Consider the following 20,436-nt stretch of genomic DNA (forward strand, 5'->3'; position numbering starts at 1 on the left):
ACTCTAATTTGATGTTAAATAAAAAATATAGATATACATCGAGCTCAAACCATGGATGAATTAAACGATAAGTTTAGCAACTTAAAATTTAAAGGTACTGATCATATTAATAATCAAATTCTTGATAAATATAGTCATAAAATCAAGACCGATGAGCTTTCTATAAGTAAAGGGAAGACAAATAAAGATAAAGCCAATAGGGCTACTGTCGAAAATGTTCTGGATCCACGTACCATGAGATTTTTGCAGGCTTTAGTTAATAGAGGTGTTATTACAGGGTTGAATGGTTGTTTAAGTACTGGTAAAGAAGCTAATGTGTATCACGCATTTGCTGGTCCGGGAAAATTGACTGAAGAAGACAATCAGAAGGAGAAGCTAAAAACTCTAGATGATCTTTCTAATGAAGGTAGAAAAGAATACGCCATAAAGATTTATAAAACGTCAATTTTGATTTTTAAGGATCGTGAAAGATATGTGGACGGTGAGTTCAGGTTCAGAAACTCTAGGTCTCAACATAATCCAAGGAAGATGATCAAAATCTGGGCAGAGAAAGAATATCGTAACTTAAGAAGAATTTATCAGATGGGTGTTATACCGTCACCTGAACCAATTGAAGTTAAAAACAATGTCCTTGTCATGGAATTCCTAAATCGCGGAGACGGTTTTGCTTCACCAAAATTGAGAGACCATCCTTACAAGGATAGGAATGAAATATTCTTTTACTATCACGTATTGGTCGCATACATAAGGCTATTATATCAAGTTTGTCGCTTAGTCCATGCAGATTTATCCGAGTATAACACCATTGTTCATAAAGGTAAGCTTTACATGATAGATGTTTCACAGAGTGTTGAACCCGAACATCCAATGAGTTTAGATTTTTTAAGAATGGATATTAAAAACGTTAATTTTTACTTTGAGAAAATGGGAATTGATATATTCCCAGAAAAAAATATATTTCAATTCGTGATTTCCGATGAGCTAGCAAACTTTCAAGGTGATCCTAATAGTTCTGAGGATTTGCGGTTATATGTTTCTAAACATCTACCAATAAAACAAACAGCAGAAGATGAAGCAGAAGATGAAGTATTCAGGTCTCTACATTTAGTACGTAATTTGGAGGGCTTAGAAGAAAGGGATTTTGACCGTTTCACAGATGGTAAATTCGATTTACTGAAGAGTTTGCTGGCTCAAGATAACAAAAAGAACTACATAGCTGACCAAGATAGAAAGATACATGACGTCTATTCTGACGACGAATCGAGTGATGATGATGATGATGATGATGATGATGATGATAATATTGAAGGAGGTGATGATGAAGACAATAGTGAAAAGCACTCGAGCGCTGATAGTGAAAATGATGATTATAGCTCAGACTCTGAATTTGATGAAAGGGAAAAAGAATTGAAGGGTAAGAAATATGAAGATAAAGATGCTAAAAAACAAAGAAAGCAAGAGACAAAAGATGCCAAGAGAGAAAAGCGTAAAACAAAAGTAAAAAAACATGTTAAGAAGAAACTGGTTAAGAAAACCAAATCGAAGAAATAATATACCCATTAATAATACTAAAATAAATAATTTCCGATACTTAATGAATATTATCGTAAAAGAGATCATTATAAAATAAATCATTATTTTTTATAATTTTTTATACAGACCCACCGCTGTTACTTTGCCCTACGAGGCCTGCCATTTCAAGCAAAGCTCTATCTTCACTCAAACTCTTTAGATTTACAGCTTGCCTACGCTTAACTTCAGCTTGCTCCCATTCTAACTCCTTTAGTTGTTCTGCAAGCTCCTTTTCCCCACCACAACCCCACACTTCAACAGCTTGTATTACAAAACGTATTTCGAATGGATCAACATAGCCATTTTTATTATTAATAACGCTACCAATGTTAAATGTGCCACCTCTGCTTACATGTCTAAAAACTCCAAATTCTAGGTTGCTATCTATAGTTAAAGAAACGTTTCCTGGTTTGTATCTAATTTGATTTGGTTTTATTTTTGGTTGGTCACAGCCAAAACCTATACCTCCTCCGACTGTATTGAAATAAGAAGACCTTGGAGCAGAAGCAAGATAAGTTTCTTGTATTGGAGTAAGTTCTATAATCGTCATATTTTCTCCGCCGAATTTCTCTTTATTTGTAACCTTCCAGGGCTCATCAATATATATAACATATGTTACTTTCTTTTTGCTTGCATGAACGAGATCTAATTTCTGCTCTGTGTCCTTTAGTTTTGGATAGTGCTCAAGAAAGTTTTTGTATCTAGGGTTTTTCTTATCCGCATATAAGTCGTCATTTACTATTCGTGTACCTCTTATTATCATAATTGTAGGAGCCATCCATTTAAAAACTTTGGCCTGCAGAGATCTCATTGAAAATCCATGTTCTTTCCCTATATAGAGTTTCTGAAGTTTCGTAATCTGAATTTTCTTTGGAAGACTTAAGCTGAATTGTGCCACTATAGCAGGAGATAGTAGGTTATTATAACCCACATCCTTCACATCATTTTGATGCATAACCAACTCGTCAGTTCGAAATAGCAAATGTTCAAAAAAGTTCGAAAGAGGATTAAACAAAGGTTGTAATACAATATCAAGAACAGATATAAACTCATCCAGCGTGACACGGTGATCTGCACAACATTTTACAGCTTCCTGTTTTACCGTATGCAGGATGCTTGAAGAACATCTCTCGTAGTCCTTTATGTGTTCCTTTGTATCATCACGATTTATTATGCAGTTCTTCGTTGGGTAATCTACAGCTAATGCTAATAACCAAGTCAATATATCATGCAACTCACCACAATTAACGGATATATTACTTGTATCTATCCCATCATATGAGCTCAGCACTTTCTCCAAGTCTAATTCTTTGGAAGGTTCCCCAGGATCGGCATCAAACAGACCAATAAGTAAAAGTACCTCCTGTCTGGCTTTTGAATTGACATATTTTCTAAACCGGTCAGCGTTCAGAACAGCCATCGTCTTTAATAGCCCATAACCTGTGATTTCAGTACCAACAGTGTTAATAACTGGGAAGTTCTGCAGCAGCTTGATTAATTTGAAGACACGGCGAGTAAGCTGGACTTCCGGCTCCATATCCAATTCGGCAACGAGGATATCCTCCGAAACCGCGTCTTGTAACTCATTCAGTTGTAGTCTAGCCTTGAAGCTTACCAGTTCAGGCACAGTAAATAACTTGACAGCTCTCGCATCAAAGTATTCAAGCAGTTCAGCACGGGACGCAAACTTATCAGCTTGACTTGAAGTTGCCTGACCCATAACTATATTCGTGTATTTGCTTATTTATTGAATGTATAGTCCAGAAAGTTTCTATATTGCTCCTTGTTAAACATTCCCTTTAAATATCCAAACATGGCCATCCTTACACAGAAACTATAGTAGCAAGGGATACGAAAGGGCTTAATAATAATATAATTTTTCTCAAGCTAGTAGCCAGAGTAGGGGCACTCTATGACATATAAATCGTGAATGGCTGAATCATGTGTGTTGGATATAGTGTTTTTAATTACATTACATTAACATTCGAATTCTGAACCTGCTACATCTCTTATAATTTCAAGAAAGCATTCATAAGGAATACTAAGACTGAAAATTCATTAAGGAAATAGGATTTATGTGGTTGATATAGTATTTAGATGCTAAGACAAAGACCACATAGCTTTCCATTCACTAAATGGTAGTGATCTAATACATAATTCATAGATATATATTGAATTTATTAACAAATATGTATATTAATCCAGTGATGCTACGGCACTTTCTAAGGGAGATGAGCTTGTGAAAATTTTTTTTGGAAAATATGAAAAATTTTGCGATGAGCATCGCAAAAGGGCCCATGCCATTGATTCTTTAACAATGGTAGTGGCAGGGTATTGGATAATTGGGCCATTGTATAAGTAGCTGTTAGCGTTTGCTTATATTAGGAAACATTACAATTAGAACCTAAGAATAAAACCTTAATACTTTCTTGCTAAATGAGTGACGGGAAGAGTACTGATGCTAGATTTGCTAGGATCTACAATGATCCTAAGTTTAAGAAGACAAATGCTAAGGGACTAAAAATTAAGTTAGACGATCGTTTCAGTAAGAAGGATTTGGAGATAGAGAAGAAGGCCAAAGTGGATAAGTATGGTAGGAAATTGCGGGCTGGTGGTCAGAATAAGAAGGATTTAGAAGATTTTGACAAGTACTTCGAGAAAGAAGACGGTGCTGCGGAGGAAAACGAAGACAGTGATTCTTCTTCTAGTGATGAAGATACTGCTACTGCGAAGAAAGTCATTGATCGTGCTAGAGGTGAGGTACCCAGTGACTATGTTAGCTCTGAAGATGAGCTGACATCCTCTGATTCTGAGGCTTCTGGGGACAGTGATTACGACAGTGAAATTGAGGAGACCGCTACCGAAGAGACTCAGGTCGAGAGCGGTGATGCTAGTAAGACGTTGGCTGTGGTGAATCTAGACTGGGACCATGTTAGAGCAGCTGATATGATGGTTACTTTTTCCAGTTTCGTTCCAAAAGGTGGTAAAATTGAAAAAATCTGTATATATCCAAGTGAATTTGGTAAGGAGAGGATGCAAAGAGAAGAAGTTGAAGGTCCACCAAAGGAATTGTTCCAAAAGAAGAAGAAGAAGAATGGTAAAAATGGCGACGATGATGATTCAGATGTCGACGTTAAGGATCTATATGAAGAGGGTGATGCCGATGATCAAGTTGATAAGAAGGCCCTTCGCCAGTATCAATTGGATCGTTTGAGATATTACTATGCGGTTGTATACTGTAACAATGTAGAGAGCGCTAAGGCTATTTATGAAAACTGTGATGGTACCGAATACGAGTCCACTGCTAACATTATTGACTTGAGGTATGTCCCAGATGATATGACTTTTGACGATGAACCTACGGATTCCTGTAACTCAGTCCCTAAGAATTACAAACCACATCAGTTTAGCACAGATGCCTTACAACACTCCAACGTTAAGCTAACTTGGGATGAAACCCCAGTTGACAGAGTAGAGATAGCCAAGAGAGCATTTACTCAAAAGGAAATTGAGGACATGGATTTCAAAGCTTATCTTGCCTCTGACAGTGACGAATCTGAAGAAGAAGGAAACGAGGAGACTAAGAATAAACTGAAGGCATTGGTTGGTCAAAGTCTTGACATTGGTAAGAAAGAAAAAGATAATGGAGAAGATGGAATGGATATGGAAATTACCTTCACTCCGGGATTGGATGAACAAGCACAAGAATCTGGTGATGAAAATGAGAAGTCCGAAGAAACTACTATTGAAAAGATAAGAAGGAAGGAGAAAGAAAGAAGAAAGGCCAGGAAACAAAAGCTAAAAGAATTGAAGCAAAAATCAGAAGAAGAAAAGCGTGCAAAGCTAAAATCAAAGAACAATGTCGAAGAACTTTCTGATAAGAAGAAGGCAGAGTTAGAACTCCTAATGATGGATGAAAATGAAGCGGATTCCGGTATCAATAGTAAAGCACATTTCAATATGAATGAAATTCTCAGATCAGAAAAAGAGAAACATAAGAAAGGAAAATTCCAAAAGAAACAAAGGATTGTTGAAGATAATTTCAAACCTAATTTGAATGATCCAAGATTCAAGGAGATGTTCGAGGACCATGATTTTGCCATTGATCCCTCTCAACCAGAATTCAAAGAGACGCAAGCTATGAAGGAGATTCTAAAAGAACGTAGGAAACGTGCAAGAGACCACAAAGGTGAAGACTCGGCTAAATCTTCGGATGATGTTAACACAATTGTGAAGAAACTAAAATCTAAAAAGAAGTCAAAGAAATAAGGAAAAGCATATGTATAGTAATAATTATTCTTAAATATAATACAATCCATACAATCTTTAAAATTGGAGCTACTAGTTCTATTCACTGGCTTTATACTAGCTAGATGTAAGCCAAATAGAACTATTTTATACACGTATAGAATTACCTCATCGCGTCGCAATTTTTTTTTTTTTTTTTTTTTTCCATCCCGACGATGTTAAATTTTTCAAAGCGATGAGCACCCATTGAAAAAAGTGAAATAATAAAATTTTGATCTCATCTCATCGAGTTATAATATAGATTTTATAAATAGTTATAAACAATACATCTGCGATAACTTCAAGTATTATTACTGGAACATTAATAAATAGTTATCTATCTTTTTTTCTTAACTATTTTGTTTTGTGGTCAATTATTAAGTCCAATTTCTTAAAAACTTTTTAATAAAAAAAAATAAAAAAAAAAGACTTAATTGGACGGGAGTTTTACTAGACAGTTTATTAGCCTGTAACTTTATAAGTAAAGTGTTGTGAATTTTATCTACAATATACCAAAATAAGAAAACAAACTTCCAAATTATAGAAGCTTTTTTTCATCTCCTGTTAATGCTATTAGGATATAAATAAGAATAAAATGAAGGAAGTTGTTATTGGTGAAACACCAAAAAAGATCAGTGGTCTAGAGTTCAGTGCTCTTAGCCCTGCCGACATTGTAGCCCAGTCTGAGGTAGAAATCTCCTCGAGAGATTTATTTGATTTAGAGAAAAATCGTAGCCCAAAGGAAGGTGGTGCATTGGATCCAAGGATGGGTGTTTCGGCCTCTAGTATGGAATGTATGACTTGTCATGGTAATTTAGCATCATGTCATGGGCATTTTGGTCATATTAAGTTGGCTTTACCTGTTTTCCATGTCGGTTATTTCAAGGCTACAATTCAAATATTGCAAGGTATTTGTAAAACTTGTTCATCCATATTATTAAGCGAGCAAGATAAGAGGCAGTTCTTGTCTGAGCTACGAAGACCAGGCGTAGACAATCTAAGACGAATGGCATTGTTAAAGAAAGTTTTGGATCAATGTAAAAAACAAAGAAGATGTCTACATTGTGGTGCTCTTAACGGTGTCGTTAAAAAGGCTGCTGCTGGTGCAGGTACTGCTTCTCTTAAAATCATTCATGATACCTTTCGTTGGGTAGGTAAGAAAGCAGCACCAGAAAAGGACAGATGGGTTGGTGATTGGAAAGAAGTTTTAATGCATAATCCAGAGTTGGAAAGATATGTGAAAAGAGCAACGGATGATTTGAATCCATTAAAGACACTGAACTTGTTTAAGCAAATTTTACCCGAAGATTGTGAATTATTAGGTATTGATTCAACTAACAAAGCAGGAAGACCTGAGACCTACATTTGGAGATATATACCAGCACCACCGGTATGTATCAGACCCTCTGTGATGATGCAAGACTCCCCAGCATCTAATGAAGATGATTTAACTGTAAAGCTAACAGAAGTTGTATGGACTTCATCCTTAATTAAAGCTGGTTTGGAAAAAGGTATCTCAATTAACAATATGATGGAACACTGGGACTACTTACAACTAACTGTCGCTATGTATATCAATTCAGATTCTGTTAACCCAGCTATGCTGCCGGGATCTTCCACTGGAGGGGGTAAAGTCAAACCAATACGAGGTTTTTGTCAGCGTTTGAAAGGTAAACAAGGTAGATTTAGAGGTAATTTGTCAGGTAAAAGAGTGGATTTTTCAGGTAGAACGGTTATTTCGCCGGATCCAAATTTATCCATCGACGAAGTGGCAGTTCCTGTCTTAGTTGCCAAAGTTTTAACATTCCCTGAAAAGGTCACTAGATACAACATAAAAAGACTGAAGCAGCTAGTCATAAATGGACCATCACAACATCCTGGTGCTAATTACTTGTTAAAAAGAAATGAAGAGGCTAGAAGAAATTTGAGATATGGTGATAGGGTTAAACTCGCAAATAATCTTCAAATTGGAGATGTTGTTGAAAGACATCTAGAAGATGGTGATGTTGTTTTGTTCAACCGTCAACCTTCTCTACATAGGTTATCAATCCTGTCGCATTATGCCAAAATTAGACCATGGAGAACTTTCAGACTTAACGAATGTGTTTGTACGCCTTATAATGCAGATTTTGACGGTGATGAAATGAACTTACATGTACCTCAAACCGAAGAGGCCAGGGCGGAAGCGATAAATTTGATGGGCGTAAAAAATAACTTATTGACGCCAAAATCTGGTGAACCAATTATCGCAGCAACACAAGATTTTATAACAGGTTCGTACCTAATTTCACATAAAGATTCCTTTTTCGATAGAGCTTCTTTAACACAATTACTATCTATGATGTCAGACGGTAATTTGAGGTTTGACATCCCTCCTCCTGCAATAATGAAGCCTTGCTATTTATGGACTGGTAAGCAAGTTTTCTCATTACTTATTAAACCAAATCAAAAATCACCTGTAAAAATTAATCTGGATGCAAAGAATAAAGTCTATATCCCACCAAAACAAAAACATTATCCAAATGAATTATCTCAAAATGATGGTTTTGTTGTTATCAGGGGATCCAATATTCTGAGTGGTGTTATGGATAAGTCTGTTTTAGGTGACGGTAAGAAACACTCTGTATTTTACACAATTCTAAGAGATTATGGTCCCCAGGAAGCTGCAGCAGCAATGAACCGAATGGCTAAGATGTGCGCTAGGTATTTGGGTAATAGAGGGTTTTCGATTGGTATTAGCGATGTTACTCCAGCTGATGACTTAAAACAGAAGAAGGAAGATATGGTTGAAATTGCTTATGCCAAGTGTGATGAATTAATTAACTTATATAACCAAGGTAAGTTAGAAACGCAGCCGGGTTGTAATGAAGAAGAAACACTAGAAGCAAAAATCGGTGGTTTGCTATCGAAAGTTAGAGAAGAAGTTGGTGATGTTTGTATTAACGAATTAGACAACCTCAATGCGCCATTGATTATGGCTACATGTGGTTCTAAAGGTTCTACCCTTAATGTGTCACAGATGGTTGCTGTTGTTGGTCAACAAATTATTTCAGGTAATCGTGTTCCTGATGGTTTCCAAGATCGTTCTCTACCTCATTTCCCAAAGAACTCTAAGACCCCACAATCTAAAGGTTTTGTGAGAAATTCTTTTTTCAGTGGTCTATCCCCTCCAGAATTTTTGTTCCATGCCATTTCCGGTCGTGAAGGTTTGGTCGATACTGCTGTTAAGACTGCTGAAACAGGTTATATGTCACGTCGTTTGATGAAGTCTTTAGAAGACTTGTCTCTACAATACGATAATACTGTAAGGACGTCTTCAAATGGTGTCGTTCAATTTATTTACGGTGGTGATGGTTTAGACCCATTAGAGATGGAAGGAAATGCACAACCAGTCAATTTCAATAGATCATGGGATCATGCATACAATATCACTTTTGATATATCTGAAAGAGGTTTGTTACCATATGAAATTAAAGAAAATGTGGAAGAAGTGTTGAGACCATTAGAAAAGAAACTGATAAGATATGACACTCTAGGGAATACAGTAAAACTTGAGGAAGAAGGTTTAGATTTGTATGTTGATCGTCATGATGCTGAAAGATCATTCTATGCCTCTCTAAGAGAATATATATATAAAAAGGCAGAGGTTTTAGCAAAATTAAGAATATCTAGAGGTCTTCGCGATATGGCCGAAAGGTTCGAAAGTGAAGATTTGGAAGATGCTGATGCTAATGTTGATACTATTGTTAAAAATTCTGTTTCACAATTGTACAGAATCACAGAAAAGAGTGTCAAGAAGTTCCTGGAAATTGCAATTTCCAAGTATCATAAGGCGAAGGTTGAGCCTGGTACAGCTGTTGGTGCAATTGGTGCCCAATCTATTGGTGAACCTGGTACACAGATGACATTAAAGACTTTCCATTTTGCTGGTGTTGCTTCTATGAACGTTACTCTTGGTGTTCCTCGTATAAAAGAAATTATTAATGCATCAAAGGTTATTTCCACTCCGATTATTAATGCTGTACTTGTTAATAATAATGATGAAAGAGCAGCTAGAGTTGTGAAGGGTAGAATAGAAAAAACATTACTTTCGGATGTATGTTATTACATTCAAGATGTTTATAAGGAAAATATGGCCTTTCTACAGGTCAGGGTGGATTTAAATACTATTGATAAGCTTCAATTAGAATTGACAATTGAAGATATTGCTGTAGCAATTTCAAAAGCGCCTAAACTCAAAATCCAGACGTCAGATGTTACTATATTAGGCAAGGATAAAATCGCGATCAATGTTTTCCCTGAAGGATACAATGCCAAATCTTCAACTTCATTGAAGGATCCAGTAGAGAATGAGGTATTTTATAGAATGCAAATCCTTCGTAGGGCCCTACCAGACATCGTAGTTAAGGGTCTCAATGATATTGCTAGAGCTGTTATTAATATACGTGATGATGGCAAAAGAGAACTTTTGGTCGAAGGTTATGGTCTTAGAGATGTTATGTGTACTGATGGTGTTATTGGATCTAAAACTGCTACAAATCACGTTCTTGAAATTGTGAATGTTTTAGGTATTGAAGCTGCTAGATCAAGTATTATTGGCGAAATTGACTACACGATGAGTAATCACGGTATGAGTGTTGATCCTCGTCATATTCAGTTATTAGGTGATGTTATGACTTTCAAAGGTGAAGTCCTGGGTATTACAAGATTTGGTTTGAGTAAGATGAGAGACTCTGTATTACAACTGGCTTCTTTTGAGAAAACGACTGATCATTTGTTTGATGCTGCCTTTTATATGAAGAAGGATGCAGTTGAGGGTGTTTCAGAATGTATCATTTTGGGTCAAACTATGTCAATTGGTACAGGTTCATTTAAGGTTGTTAAGAATACTAACATATCAGAAGAGCAGTTAATGCCTAAGAGAACTTTATTTGAGAGTTTAACTGGTAATGTTACACAAAAAACAACATAGGCATATTAGGAGATATAATTTCATTAAATTATTTTTTCGGTGTATAATGTATTTAACGGTAACAAGAAAAGAAAAATTAATAATAATAATAATTAGAAACCTTTCTGTGTAATACTAAAACTGAGGAAGTAATATTATAATACTTAAATGGAGTAAAACTATCAGGAGTTCAGATTAATATATCTGATATAGAAAAAATTAATAGCCCTGTAGGGGGCTCGAACCCCTAACCTTATGATTAAGAGTCATACGCGCTACCGATTGCGCCAACAAGGCTTATTAATTAGTTACGTTTATTAATACAGTTCTTAGCTTCATTCCATTCAAAGGTTATGGAAACTTATGGTTAACGGAACTTTTGACTTAAACAAGTAACTTATATAATAATATCATTATGCTAGGTATATTAATTTGATATATGGTATGCTCAGAATATCAGCCAGACCTTTACGTAGCTGAATGGATAATATATGTGAACATTTTTTATGCATATTTACAACTTTTCAAGATTGTCTATTTATTAGATTTGAGTTTTTTTTTTCGCTTCTCAGCTTCATGTTTCTTCAACCAAGCCTCTTCCCTCTTATCTTCAAGTCTTGCCATTCTTGTAGCTTCCTCTTCCTCCTGCAGAATCTCCATTTCATTAGCTTCCATAGCATCAAATTCATCTTCATCTTCATCTTCGTAGTAATCTGCATATGATCTCTTCCTACCTTTATTAAACATAGCCCAAATTTCATCACGATCATAACCAGGATCTCTTGTTTGTCTGTAATCCTCTTCTTCGTCATCTTCTATGAAATCATCCATATCATCATCAGAATATTCATAACTGTTCTTTCTTCGCTGCTCTTGATGTTTCCTTTTATCCAACCGTTTCTTTATACGTTCATTAGGTTGTGCAAATTTAGGTAGTCCAATTTTAACTGCTGGGCGATTATTCGGTTTTGGCTGTGATTTCTTCGATGTGATAGATGTGGCTTCTGGAACTGTAGGTGAAGTAGATTTAACTTTCGTAGCTGTCTTGGTCCTTGAACTCTTGAAACCAGGCTTGCTTAGTCTAGAGCTTGCCGGCACAGATGAAGTTTTAAGTGTTGGTTTTGTAGGAGGAGGATTCACAGTTGCTGTAGACATATTGTTGTTTTCTGCTTGCTTCATTAGTTCCTCGAAGGAGAGTTTTTTGATCGGATCAGGTTTTTTCTTTAACTCCATCGGCACAGCTGGTTTCACTGAACCTACTTTCCGTTTAAATCTAGACACCAACATATTATCATCATTTTTGTCGTGTTTAGTCGACTTACTTCCACCGGCAGATGTCCGCTTCGGCGTGGCCTTCTTCTTCTTGGCAAGCTCGGGGTTCTTCAATATTTCCTGTCGCCGCAGCTCCTTAAGCCTCCTAACCGCAGGATCTTCCTCCCGAACATAGTTTTCCGGTAATAATGATATATCTGTCGGCTTCATCTTCTCCTCATCCTTAGATATGACAGTCTTAGGAGCTGTCTTCTTCAACTGAGAAAGCTTTGATAGAAAACTCATACCTTTTAAACGTATATCTAACCAAATTCAAATGAAACCTCTGATTATTTAACTATGGTGTATATCCTCTCTAAAATGTCTCTATTTTAACTAGTAGAGCCCCCTCTCTGTCCTGACAAAAAAAGAAAACAAAACCTAAGTAACTATAGCCTATTCAGCGCCTCTACTGTTAACTCTATTGGTCCTTGACCTACAGCTTTTGTGCAACTATTGAAGACCTATGCCATAATTATCTTATAATTAAGCAAAATAAACAATTTAAAGAGCAAAAATTCCAATTAAAGTTTCGTAAAACATTATATTATTACAAATGAGATATAACAATAAATACAAAAACCATCTATTTAATCCTCGTCTGATATATCAAGCTCGTCCATGAAGTCTTTGTAATCTTCATCCAGATGGGCATCCTGGTCCTGGATGTCGTGCGCTTCAGTATCATCGATATCTTGGGATCCTTGGTTTTTGCTCAGGTCATCTTGGTCTATTTTTTTATCAGCGATGAATCCACCGTGCTCTCCTGGAGAGTCGATGTTATCATTATCATGTGAATATATATGGGGGGGTAGAAAGCCTCCTCCGACCTCGTCATTATTTTCTTCTGTGAAGCTACCTTCTGTTTCGTCATTTGCGGTCTGAGGTAGAAATCCACCTGCTTGTAGGTCATCTTCGTCCTCATTTTCAGTTCGAGGTATAAATCCACCTACTCTCATGTCATCTTCATCCTCGTCTTGTACCTCCTCTTCGTCTTCTCTAGCAGCATCCTTGTCGTATTGAATGTCCGAGATAAGGAAGCCACCGGTTGGACTATATTCAACGTCTTCATCAAATCTATTTTTAATACGGTGCTGTGAAATAACAGGTCCAGAGGTCTCATCGCTGACTTTACCATATTCTGTGTTAAGTTTCTTTTTAATTCTCAATTTCGTTAATAAACTATGCCACCCTCTTAGAGCCTCTAGCTCATGTTCAGCTGCCTTCTCCTCTTCTTGGGCTTGGACTAAGCCGTTAATAGCTTCTACTACAGCGTCCCTGTACCACAATGCAACCACTACTCCAGTTATGGATGGTTTCACAGTTTTCCCCTTTTCGAATTTAAAAGAGGTAACAGCCTTGGCAAATTTAACTTTGATGAAACTTGCCGCCTTTACTGCGACTGGGCTCTCGATAAGACAACAGTTCTGCGGGATCATCGATGGAACGAAGACTTCGATGTTGCCAAAAGTATTGGTTTCAATTTCACCACTTCTAGTAGCTAGTGGTGGGACATACAATTCAGTATCATCAAATTGGTATAGTCTTTCTTCTTCTTCTTCTTCACCAGGTTGAGTGGGCCTAAACGACTTCTTGGTCACTGTTTTCAATGATCTAGCTCGTGTTTTCAAGATCCGACCTTCCATATACCACTGCCTAGCAGTCTTCAAATCAAGGAGATCACGCTTGTGGAATACTTTCAATACTTGATTGGCTTTGTTATGGAGCTTTAAGTAACCACATTCTTTGCAACCTGCTTTGAGTACTTGGTTTTGTCGAAGATCTTTTTCTAGGATATAATACGGATGGTTCTTGAAATCTTGCATATTGTCGGGCATTGCTTCACTTTCATTCCTATCTTCAAAGTAATCATTTTCAAAATCGTCTATCTTGGTCCTTTTTCTTTTATGGAACGCTTTCAAGAGCTTCTCAAACCACATCATACCACTGGTGTCTTTTGTTATTCTTTTCTTTCTCGTTTTGGAATTATACCATTGCGCATATCGTCTTGTTATATCACGACAACCTTCTTTTCTGTCATACCCTATCACGTATCGTAAAATATTTCTTTTACTAGGACCGGCTCCCTTAGGTTCTAGTTTAGAGGAGTATCGTACTTGCTCGATGGTTTTTAAACACATAGGATCTATAGTTATCCACTTTTTGCCAAATTTATCCCACACTTCGCACCAAAATACTGGATATTTAGTCATATCCTCATAAGATACTTTCTTCTCAGATCCAAATTTTTGTTTTAGATTGGTAAAGTCTGGTGGTTGACACGACAATACTAACCTTGCATTGACATTACATGATCTCAATAATGCCACAAACCCTTGCGTAGCAAGATCTTTGTTGCCGACACCTTTCAGTATATTTTTGATATATTCTGTCTTAGTTAAGGTCTTTGATAGCTTGCTGCACCCCTTCAATTCGTCCCAATACCTCATATAGCATGTATATCCCTCATAACGTCTGGTTATCTTCCAATGTTTCTGCCACAACTCCATCGCTTTTTTTAGACCATCTAGCAGTTTTCTAGTACTTCTAAGGGGCATCTCGTCGTCCTTTGTTGGGTGTAAAAGTTGGAATACTTTATCCGGAACCAAGTTGCTAAGTTTCTCGTTCATCTTAGAGTTATTGAGCCAATGATTCACCACATGGCCATGAGCTACAAGACACAACAGGTATAGACAGTGCATTTCCCTCCTGTACTTCCTCTCTTCATTGGAGCACACATTTCTCTCCACATTCGTCCTCTTTGTATTCTTTGTCTTAGCATTATCCCTCTGGGTATTCTTATCAATGGTGACAGACACATCTCCTCGAGGTAAAACCACTCTATCTACATCTTCAAACTCCTCTGATTCATAATCCTCCTCTTCATAGTCTTCCTCTTGATCATTTTCATCTCTATTTGCTTTGTCATTTTCATCATCGTCAGAGTCCAAATTAATAACATCTTTACTCTCCTCCCCACTAGAATCTAATATCACAGGTGCTTCAATTGAAGAACGCTCTCCTACTTGATTTGCCTTCGTATTCTTCTTCCTCTTCCTCTTCAACGGCCTCGTCTCCTCACGAGGCCTCTTCCTCAACACATCTCGTATAAGCTCAAAGTACTCACTAGGTATATGTTCGCCCATATCTGAACTACTCTTTATTGATAACGAGGGGGTGGAATTAAAACCCAATGTTTTCTCTCCCCTTAAAATTTTAATATACCAACAAAGTTTTCTAAAATCTGCTTAAGACCAAAAAAAAAAGGCAGCAGCTATATTAAGTAAATCACGTAATAAATACAGTGAAATATGATCATTACCTTATCAGCTCCCCCCAACGTATTCCCAATATCATTCAATATGCTGCAAATAGTTCAATCTTAGAAGCTCATCGCAAATATATAAGTGAAAATTCACGTGTAATATATCTCTATACGAAATCCTTTTTAATTTTGGGCATCTCTCACTGAAAATTTTCCAGTATGTTTAAAATTAGTGGTGATGAATTCGATGAGCTCTATATTTGGATTTAGTTGTTCCTGTGAAATATACGGTTAAAATCAAAACAGAACAATAACTATGTCATCTCCAATTATTGGTATTTCTTTTGGTAACACTTCCTCCTCGATTGCTTACATCAATCCAAAGAACGATGTCGATGTGATTGCTAACCCAGACGGTGAGCGTGCTATTCCATCTGTTTTGTCCTATGTCGGTGAGGATGAGTACCATGGTGGTCAAGCTCTTCAGCAGCTAGTCAGAAACCCTAAGAACACTATCATCAACTTCCGTGATTTCATTGGTTTGCCATTTGACCAGTGTGATGGTTCCAAGTGTGCTGCTGGTGCTCCAGTTGTTGATGTTGACGGTAAGGCCGGTTTCGTTATTGCCCGTGGTGAGAAGGAGGAGAGATTGACTGTTGACGAGGTTGTCTCCAGACACTTGAACAAATTGAAGCTTGCTGCCGAGGACTACATCGGTTCTACCGTGTCCAAGGCCGTCGTCACTGTTCCAACTAACTTCACCGAGGAACAGAAGGCTGCTTTGAAGGCTTGTGCCTCTAAGGTCGGTCTACAGGTTCTACAGTTCATCAACGAGCCATCTGCTGCTCTTTTGGCCCATGTCGAGAAGTACCCATTCAAGGAGGACGCTAACGTCGTCGTCGCTGACTTTGGTGGTGTCAGATCCGATGCTGCTGTCATCGCTATCCGTAACGGTATCTTCACCATTTTGGCTACTGCTCACGACTTCAACTTGGGTGGTGACAACTTAGATACCGAATTGATCGAATACTTCGCCAACGATTTCCAAAAGACCAATCAATGTAACCCAAGAAAGAACGCTAGATCCTTAGCTAAGTTGAGAGCCAATGCTATCTTGACCAAGAAGACCTTGTCTAACGCTACTACCGCCACCATCTCTATCGACTCCCTAGCTGACGGTTTCGACTACCACACTTCCATCAACAGAATGAGATACGAGTTGACCGCTAATAAGGTCTTCTCTCAGTTCGTCTCCTTTATCGACGGTGTTATCTCCAAGGCTGAGCTAGATCCATTAGACATCCAAGCTGTCCTTTTGACCGGTGGTGTCTCTTTTACTCCAAAGTTGGCCTCTAACCTAGAGTTCATGTTCCCAGAATCCGTCGAGATTCTAGGTCCTCAAAACGAAAAGGCTTCCAACTATCCAAACGAGTTGAACTCCTCTGGTGCTGCTTTGCAAGCTGGTCTATTGGCTAACTACGATAAGGATGAATTGGCTGAGGCTTTACAACCAATCGTCTTGAACACTCCACACTTGCCAAAGGCCATCGGTTTAGTCGGTGCCCACGGTGAGTTCCATCCAGTACTATTACCAGAGACCTCATACCCAGTCCAGAAGAAGATCACCTTGAAGAATGCTAAGGGTGACCTCCTGATTGGTGTTTACGAAGGTGAACACCACATCTCCGAGAAGACTGTTGAGCCAGAGGCCAAGGATGAACAAGATGAAGAAGACAGTGAAGAATGGTCCGACGACGAACCAGAAGTCATCAGAGAAAAGCTTTACACTCTAAGTACAAAACTAATGGAACTAGGTATAAAGGACGTCAAGAACGGTCTAGAAATCGTTTTCAATGTTAACAAGGATGGTGTCCTAAGAGTCACTGCTAGAGACTTGAAGAGTGCTGCCGTCGTTAAGGGTGAATTGTAAGCATTGTGTCCCATACATTTTTATCCACACCATATAGAAGAAGAGTTACTATATATTTAAATCCAAATGAACCGTATTGTGCAAAAAAGATAAATGCATTTTATTTCTCCCATTGACAAAGTGATTTTCTTTTTTTTGCTTAAGAGAAGTTACTAAATATCAACATGTACTTTAATATAAAGAAGAGACAAACTATTATAAAATGAATTGGTATGTAAATCATATGTAGACAAGTCTGGTATGACTAAAATTGGTCTTAAACTTAATTAAAACTGTGAGTGACGTATGGAAAAAAAAGAAAGAAAGAAAGAAAGAACTGTGGGAACGGTGTTGAAAGTTCAATTGATAATTTTATAAATTAATGTTGAATTAAAACCAGGGTTTCTGATCTTGATAAAAAATTGTTAGATAAGAGGGAAACTGAGTAAATTGGCTTGGTTATAAATATATAAAATGACTGTTAATAGACCTATTGTTCATATCCTGGGCCTTGGTGCCATGGGTACTGTGTTAGCAGTTGACTTGCTACGTTTCAGCAATGCGATGTTGATCCCACTGTTTAGGTCTGAGGAGAAGTTGAACAGGTTCCAGAATGAGTTCAAAAGCCAGATCGGTATCCGTAAGTTGTATGAGAGCAATAAGCCATTGTACACTTTCGATATCGAGAGAAGTGAGTGTCCGGAGAAGTTTGGTGGTGAGAAGATCAAAAACTTGGTCATCACTACTAAGACCTACCAAACGAAGGAGGCTATAGCACCATACCTACCATACATTGACAATGAGACGAACATTATTTTGATTCAAAATGGGTTGGGAGTTCTTGAAGTTTTAAAGGAAGAAGTATTTAACAACTCATCGAAGCCTAACCTATTCCAAGGTGTAATCTCCCATGGTGTTTACCAGGACAAAGGTTTCATATACAACCATGCCGGGTGGGTTGGTATGAAGATTGCCAGATTGCCCTGGTCCGAAGGTGATATGATCCAAACAGTTGATTTTGTCAAGCGTGATACAGAGAATGAGCTAATCAAATTGTTGACACAACCCAAGTTGGCCAAGGACTTTGGTATAGAGCATATGACGTACCAGGAGATGCTGCTGGGGCAATTGTTCAAGTTCCTGATCAATAGCTGTATGAACCCAGTTACCGCTATTGTTGATTGTGTCAACGGTGAGATGGTAGACCACTGCAGCCCTGTGTTCCGCTCCATCATCGATGAATGTCTTAGTGTCCTAAGAGTAGCTTACAAACCGCTCTTTGATTACGACCGCAAGTACCAAGGTAATGACCAGTATCCAACGCTGGGTGTGAACGATGTGCTCCAGGTGGACCATATGGTCAAAGAGGTTGTAGACTGCGGTTGTGTGGTGAACGAGAGAAACAGCAGCTCCATGAGACAGGACACGCTTTACTTGAGAGACACTGAGATTGAATACATCAACGGCTACATTGTTAAGTTAGCCCACGACTTCAAGTTGGCGGAGGACTCCTGCAAAGTCAACAAGACCATTTCCGAACTTGTCAACCTAAGACTCGGCCTCAACAGAACCAGAGCCGCCCAAGGGGACTGGAGGAAATAGAAGCTTGTTGCAATTATACTCCTATAGCGATAGAATTGTTACTATACAATAGAATTATACAGTTTTACACTTTATACAGTTTTTTTATACAATATATCAACTATCATCCCTTCTTACGAGTACTATATTGCAATTAAGTATTTACAAACTGAGTTATATAGAGCTATACATTGATATACTAAGACACTATAGAACTTGATATTATATTAGGGTAATAAACCAGTCATATAATAATACAATAATACGCTATAATATAATAAATATAGTACAATAATAATAATACAACAATAATATAATACAATATAATAATACAATACAACATAATAATACAACATAATATAATAATACAACATGATATAATAACAATACAAAAATAAATATAATAACAATATAATAATATAATAATATAATAATATAATAATATAATAATATAATAATATAATAATATAATAATATAATCAATACATCACACACCACGATGGAAAATTTTCATGTGTGCGGATGTTTTTTTGGGCACTCAAAAATTTTTTCTCAGTGCCAAAAAAAAATCTTGCGATGCTCATCGCAAGGTTGGTTTATAATAAACGCAGTTTTGATTTAGTTTATATTTAAAATGCAATCATAAGTTATATAGGTATTGTTAAAGGAGAGTCGAAGAATGATTAGGACAGTTAAGCCAAAGAATGCTAGAGCCAAGAGGGCTTTGGAGAAGAAGGAGTCTAAGCTGGTTGAGAACACTAAGCAGGCTCTGTTCATTCCTGGACAGACGTCTAACAAGGCTCTGCACGATATAATGGTTGATCTTAGTGCATTGAAGAAGCCTGATATCAAGAGGTTTAACAAGAAGAACAATGTGCTTCCCTTTGAGGACCCAGAGCCACTTGAGTTCTTCAGTGAGAAGAACGATGCGTCTCTGTTGGTATTGGCTACGAATTCTAAGAAGCGTAAGAACAATCTTACGTTTGTGCGTACGTTCGGATACAAAATCTATGATATGATTGAGTTGCAAATCGCTGAGAACTTCAAGCTGTTGTCTGATTTCAGGAAGAGGACGTTTACCGTGGGGTTGAAGCCCATGTTCAGTTTCCAAGGGTCTGCGTTCGAGACACACCCGGTATACAAGCATGTCAAGTCTCTGTTCTTGGATTTCTTCAGGGGCCAAGTCACAGATCTGGCTGATGTTGCGGGTTTGCAACATGTGGTCTCGGTGACTATCCAGGGTGATTTCCAAGAGGGTGAACCCTTGCCAAATGTCCTATTTAGAGTCTACAAGCTAAGAACCTACAGAAGTGAGCAAGGTGGTAAGACATTGCCACGTGTGGAGCTTGATGAGGTTGGACCACGTCTAGACTTCAAGATTGGTAGAGTACGTACACCATCTCCTGAGCTAGAGAAGGAAGCATACAAGCGTGCTAAGCAAACCGAGGTCAAGGTGAAGAAGAATGTCGAAATTGACGGTATGGGTGATAAGCTAGGTAGAATCCACATGGGTAAGCAGGACTTGAACAAGATGCAGACTAGAAAGATGAAGGGTCTGAA

At 37.6% G+C, this 20,436-nt stretch overlaps 6 protein-coding genes across 6 annotated transcripts; 3 read left to right on the top strand and 3 right to left on the bottom strand.

Moving 5' to 3' along the window:
- Positions 1-51: 51 nt before the first annotated feature.
- On the top strand, positions 52-1,551 carry RIO1 (protein kinase RIO1; the record flags this gene model as incomplete). Its single annotated transcript, XM_071053808.1, has 1 exon — positions 52-1,551. One exon carries the CDS (start codon positions 52-54, stop codon positions 1,549-1,551), a length of 1,500 nt encoding a protein of 499 aa, XP_070910220.1.
- Positions 1,552-1,651: 100 nt separating this feature from the next.
- RTC5 (Rtc5p) lies at positions 1,652-3,292 on the bottom strand (the record flags this gene model as incomplete). The annotated part of the gene is made up of 1 exon (XM_071053809.1): positions 1,652-3,292. One exon carries the CDS (start codon positions 3,290-3,292, stop codon positions 1,652-1,654), a length of 1,641 nt encoding a protein of 546 aa, XP_070910221.1.
- Positions 3,293-4,008: 716 nt separating this feature from the next.
- Positions 4,009-5,841, top strand: ESF1 (pre-rRNA-processing protein ESF1; the record flags this gene model as incomplete). The annotated part of the gene is made up of 1 exon (XM_071053810.1): positions 4,009-5,841. One exon carries the CDS (start codon positions 4,009-4,011, stop codon positions 5,839-5,841), a length of 1,833 nt encoding a protein of 610 aa, XP_070910222.1.
- Positions 5,842-6,454: 613 nt separating this feature from the next.
- On the top strand, positions 6,455-10,831 carry RPO31 (DNA-directed RNA polymerase III core subunit RPO31; the record flags this gene model as incomplete). Its single annotated transcript, XM_071053811.1, has 1 exon — positions 6,455-10,831. One exon carries the CDS (start codon positions 6,455-6,457, stop codon positions 10,829-10,831), a length of 4,377 nt encoding a protein of 1,458 aa, XP_070910223.1.
- Positions 10,832-11,344: 513 nt separating this feature from the next.
- Positions 11,345-12,367, bottom strand: SPT2 (Spt2p; the record flags this gene model as incomplete). The annotated part of the gene is made up of 1 exon (XM_071053812.1): positions 11,345-12,367. The coding sequence occupies one exon, from the start codon at positions 12,365-12,367 to the stop codon at positions 11,345-11,347; it is 1,023 nt and encodes a 340-aa protein (XP_070910224.1).
- Positions 12,368-12,711: 344 nt separating this feature from the next.
- On the bottom strand, positions 12,712-15,267 carry RAD4 (Rad4p; the record flags this gene model as incomplete). Its single annotated transcript, XM_071053813.1, has 1 exon — positions 12,712-15,267. The coding sequence occupies one exon, from the start codon at positions 15,265-15,267 to the stop codon at positions 12,712-12,714; it is 2,556 nt and encodes an 851-aa protein (XP_070910225.1).
- Positions 15,268-20,436: the final 5,169 nt, after the last annotated feature.

This window comes from Nakaseomyces bracarensis (genome assembly GCF_045282275.1).
Source record: "Nakaseomyces bracarensis strain CBM3 chromosome Unknown Scaff12_0, whole genome shotgun sequence".
NCBI classification, from domain to species: Eukaryota; Fungi; Ascomycota; class Saccharomycetes; order Saccharomycetales; family Saccharomycetaceae; genus Nakaseomyces; species Nakaseomyces bracarensis.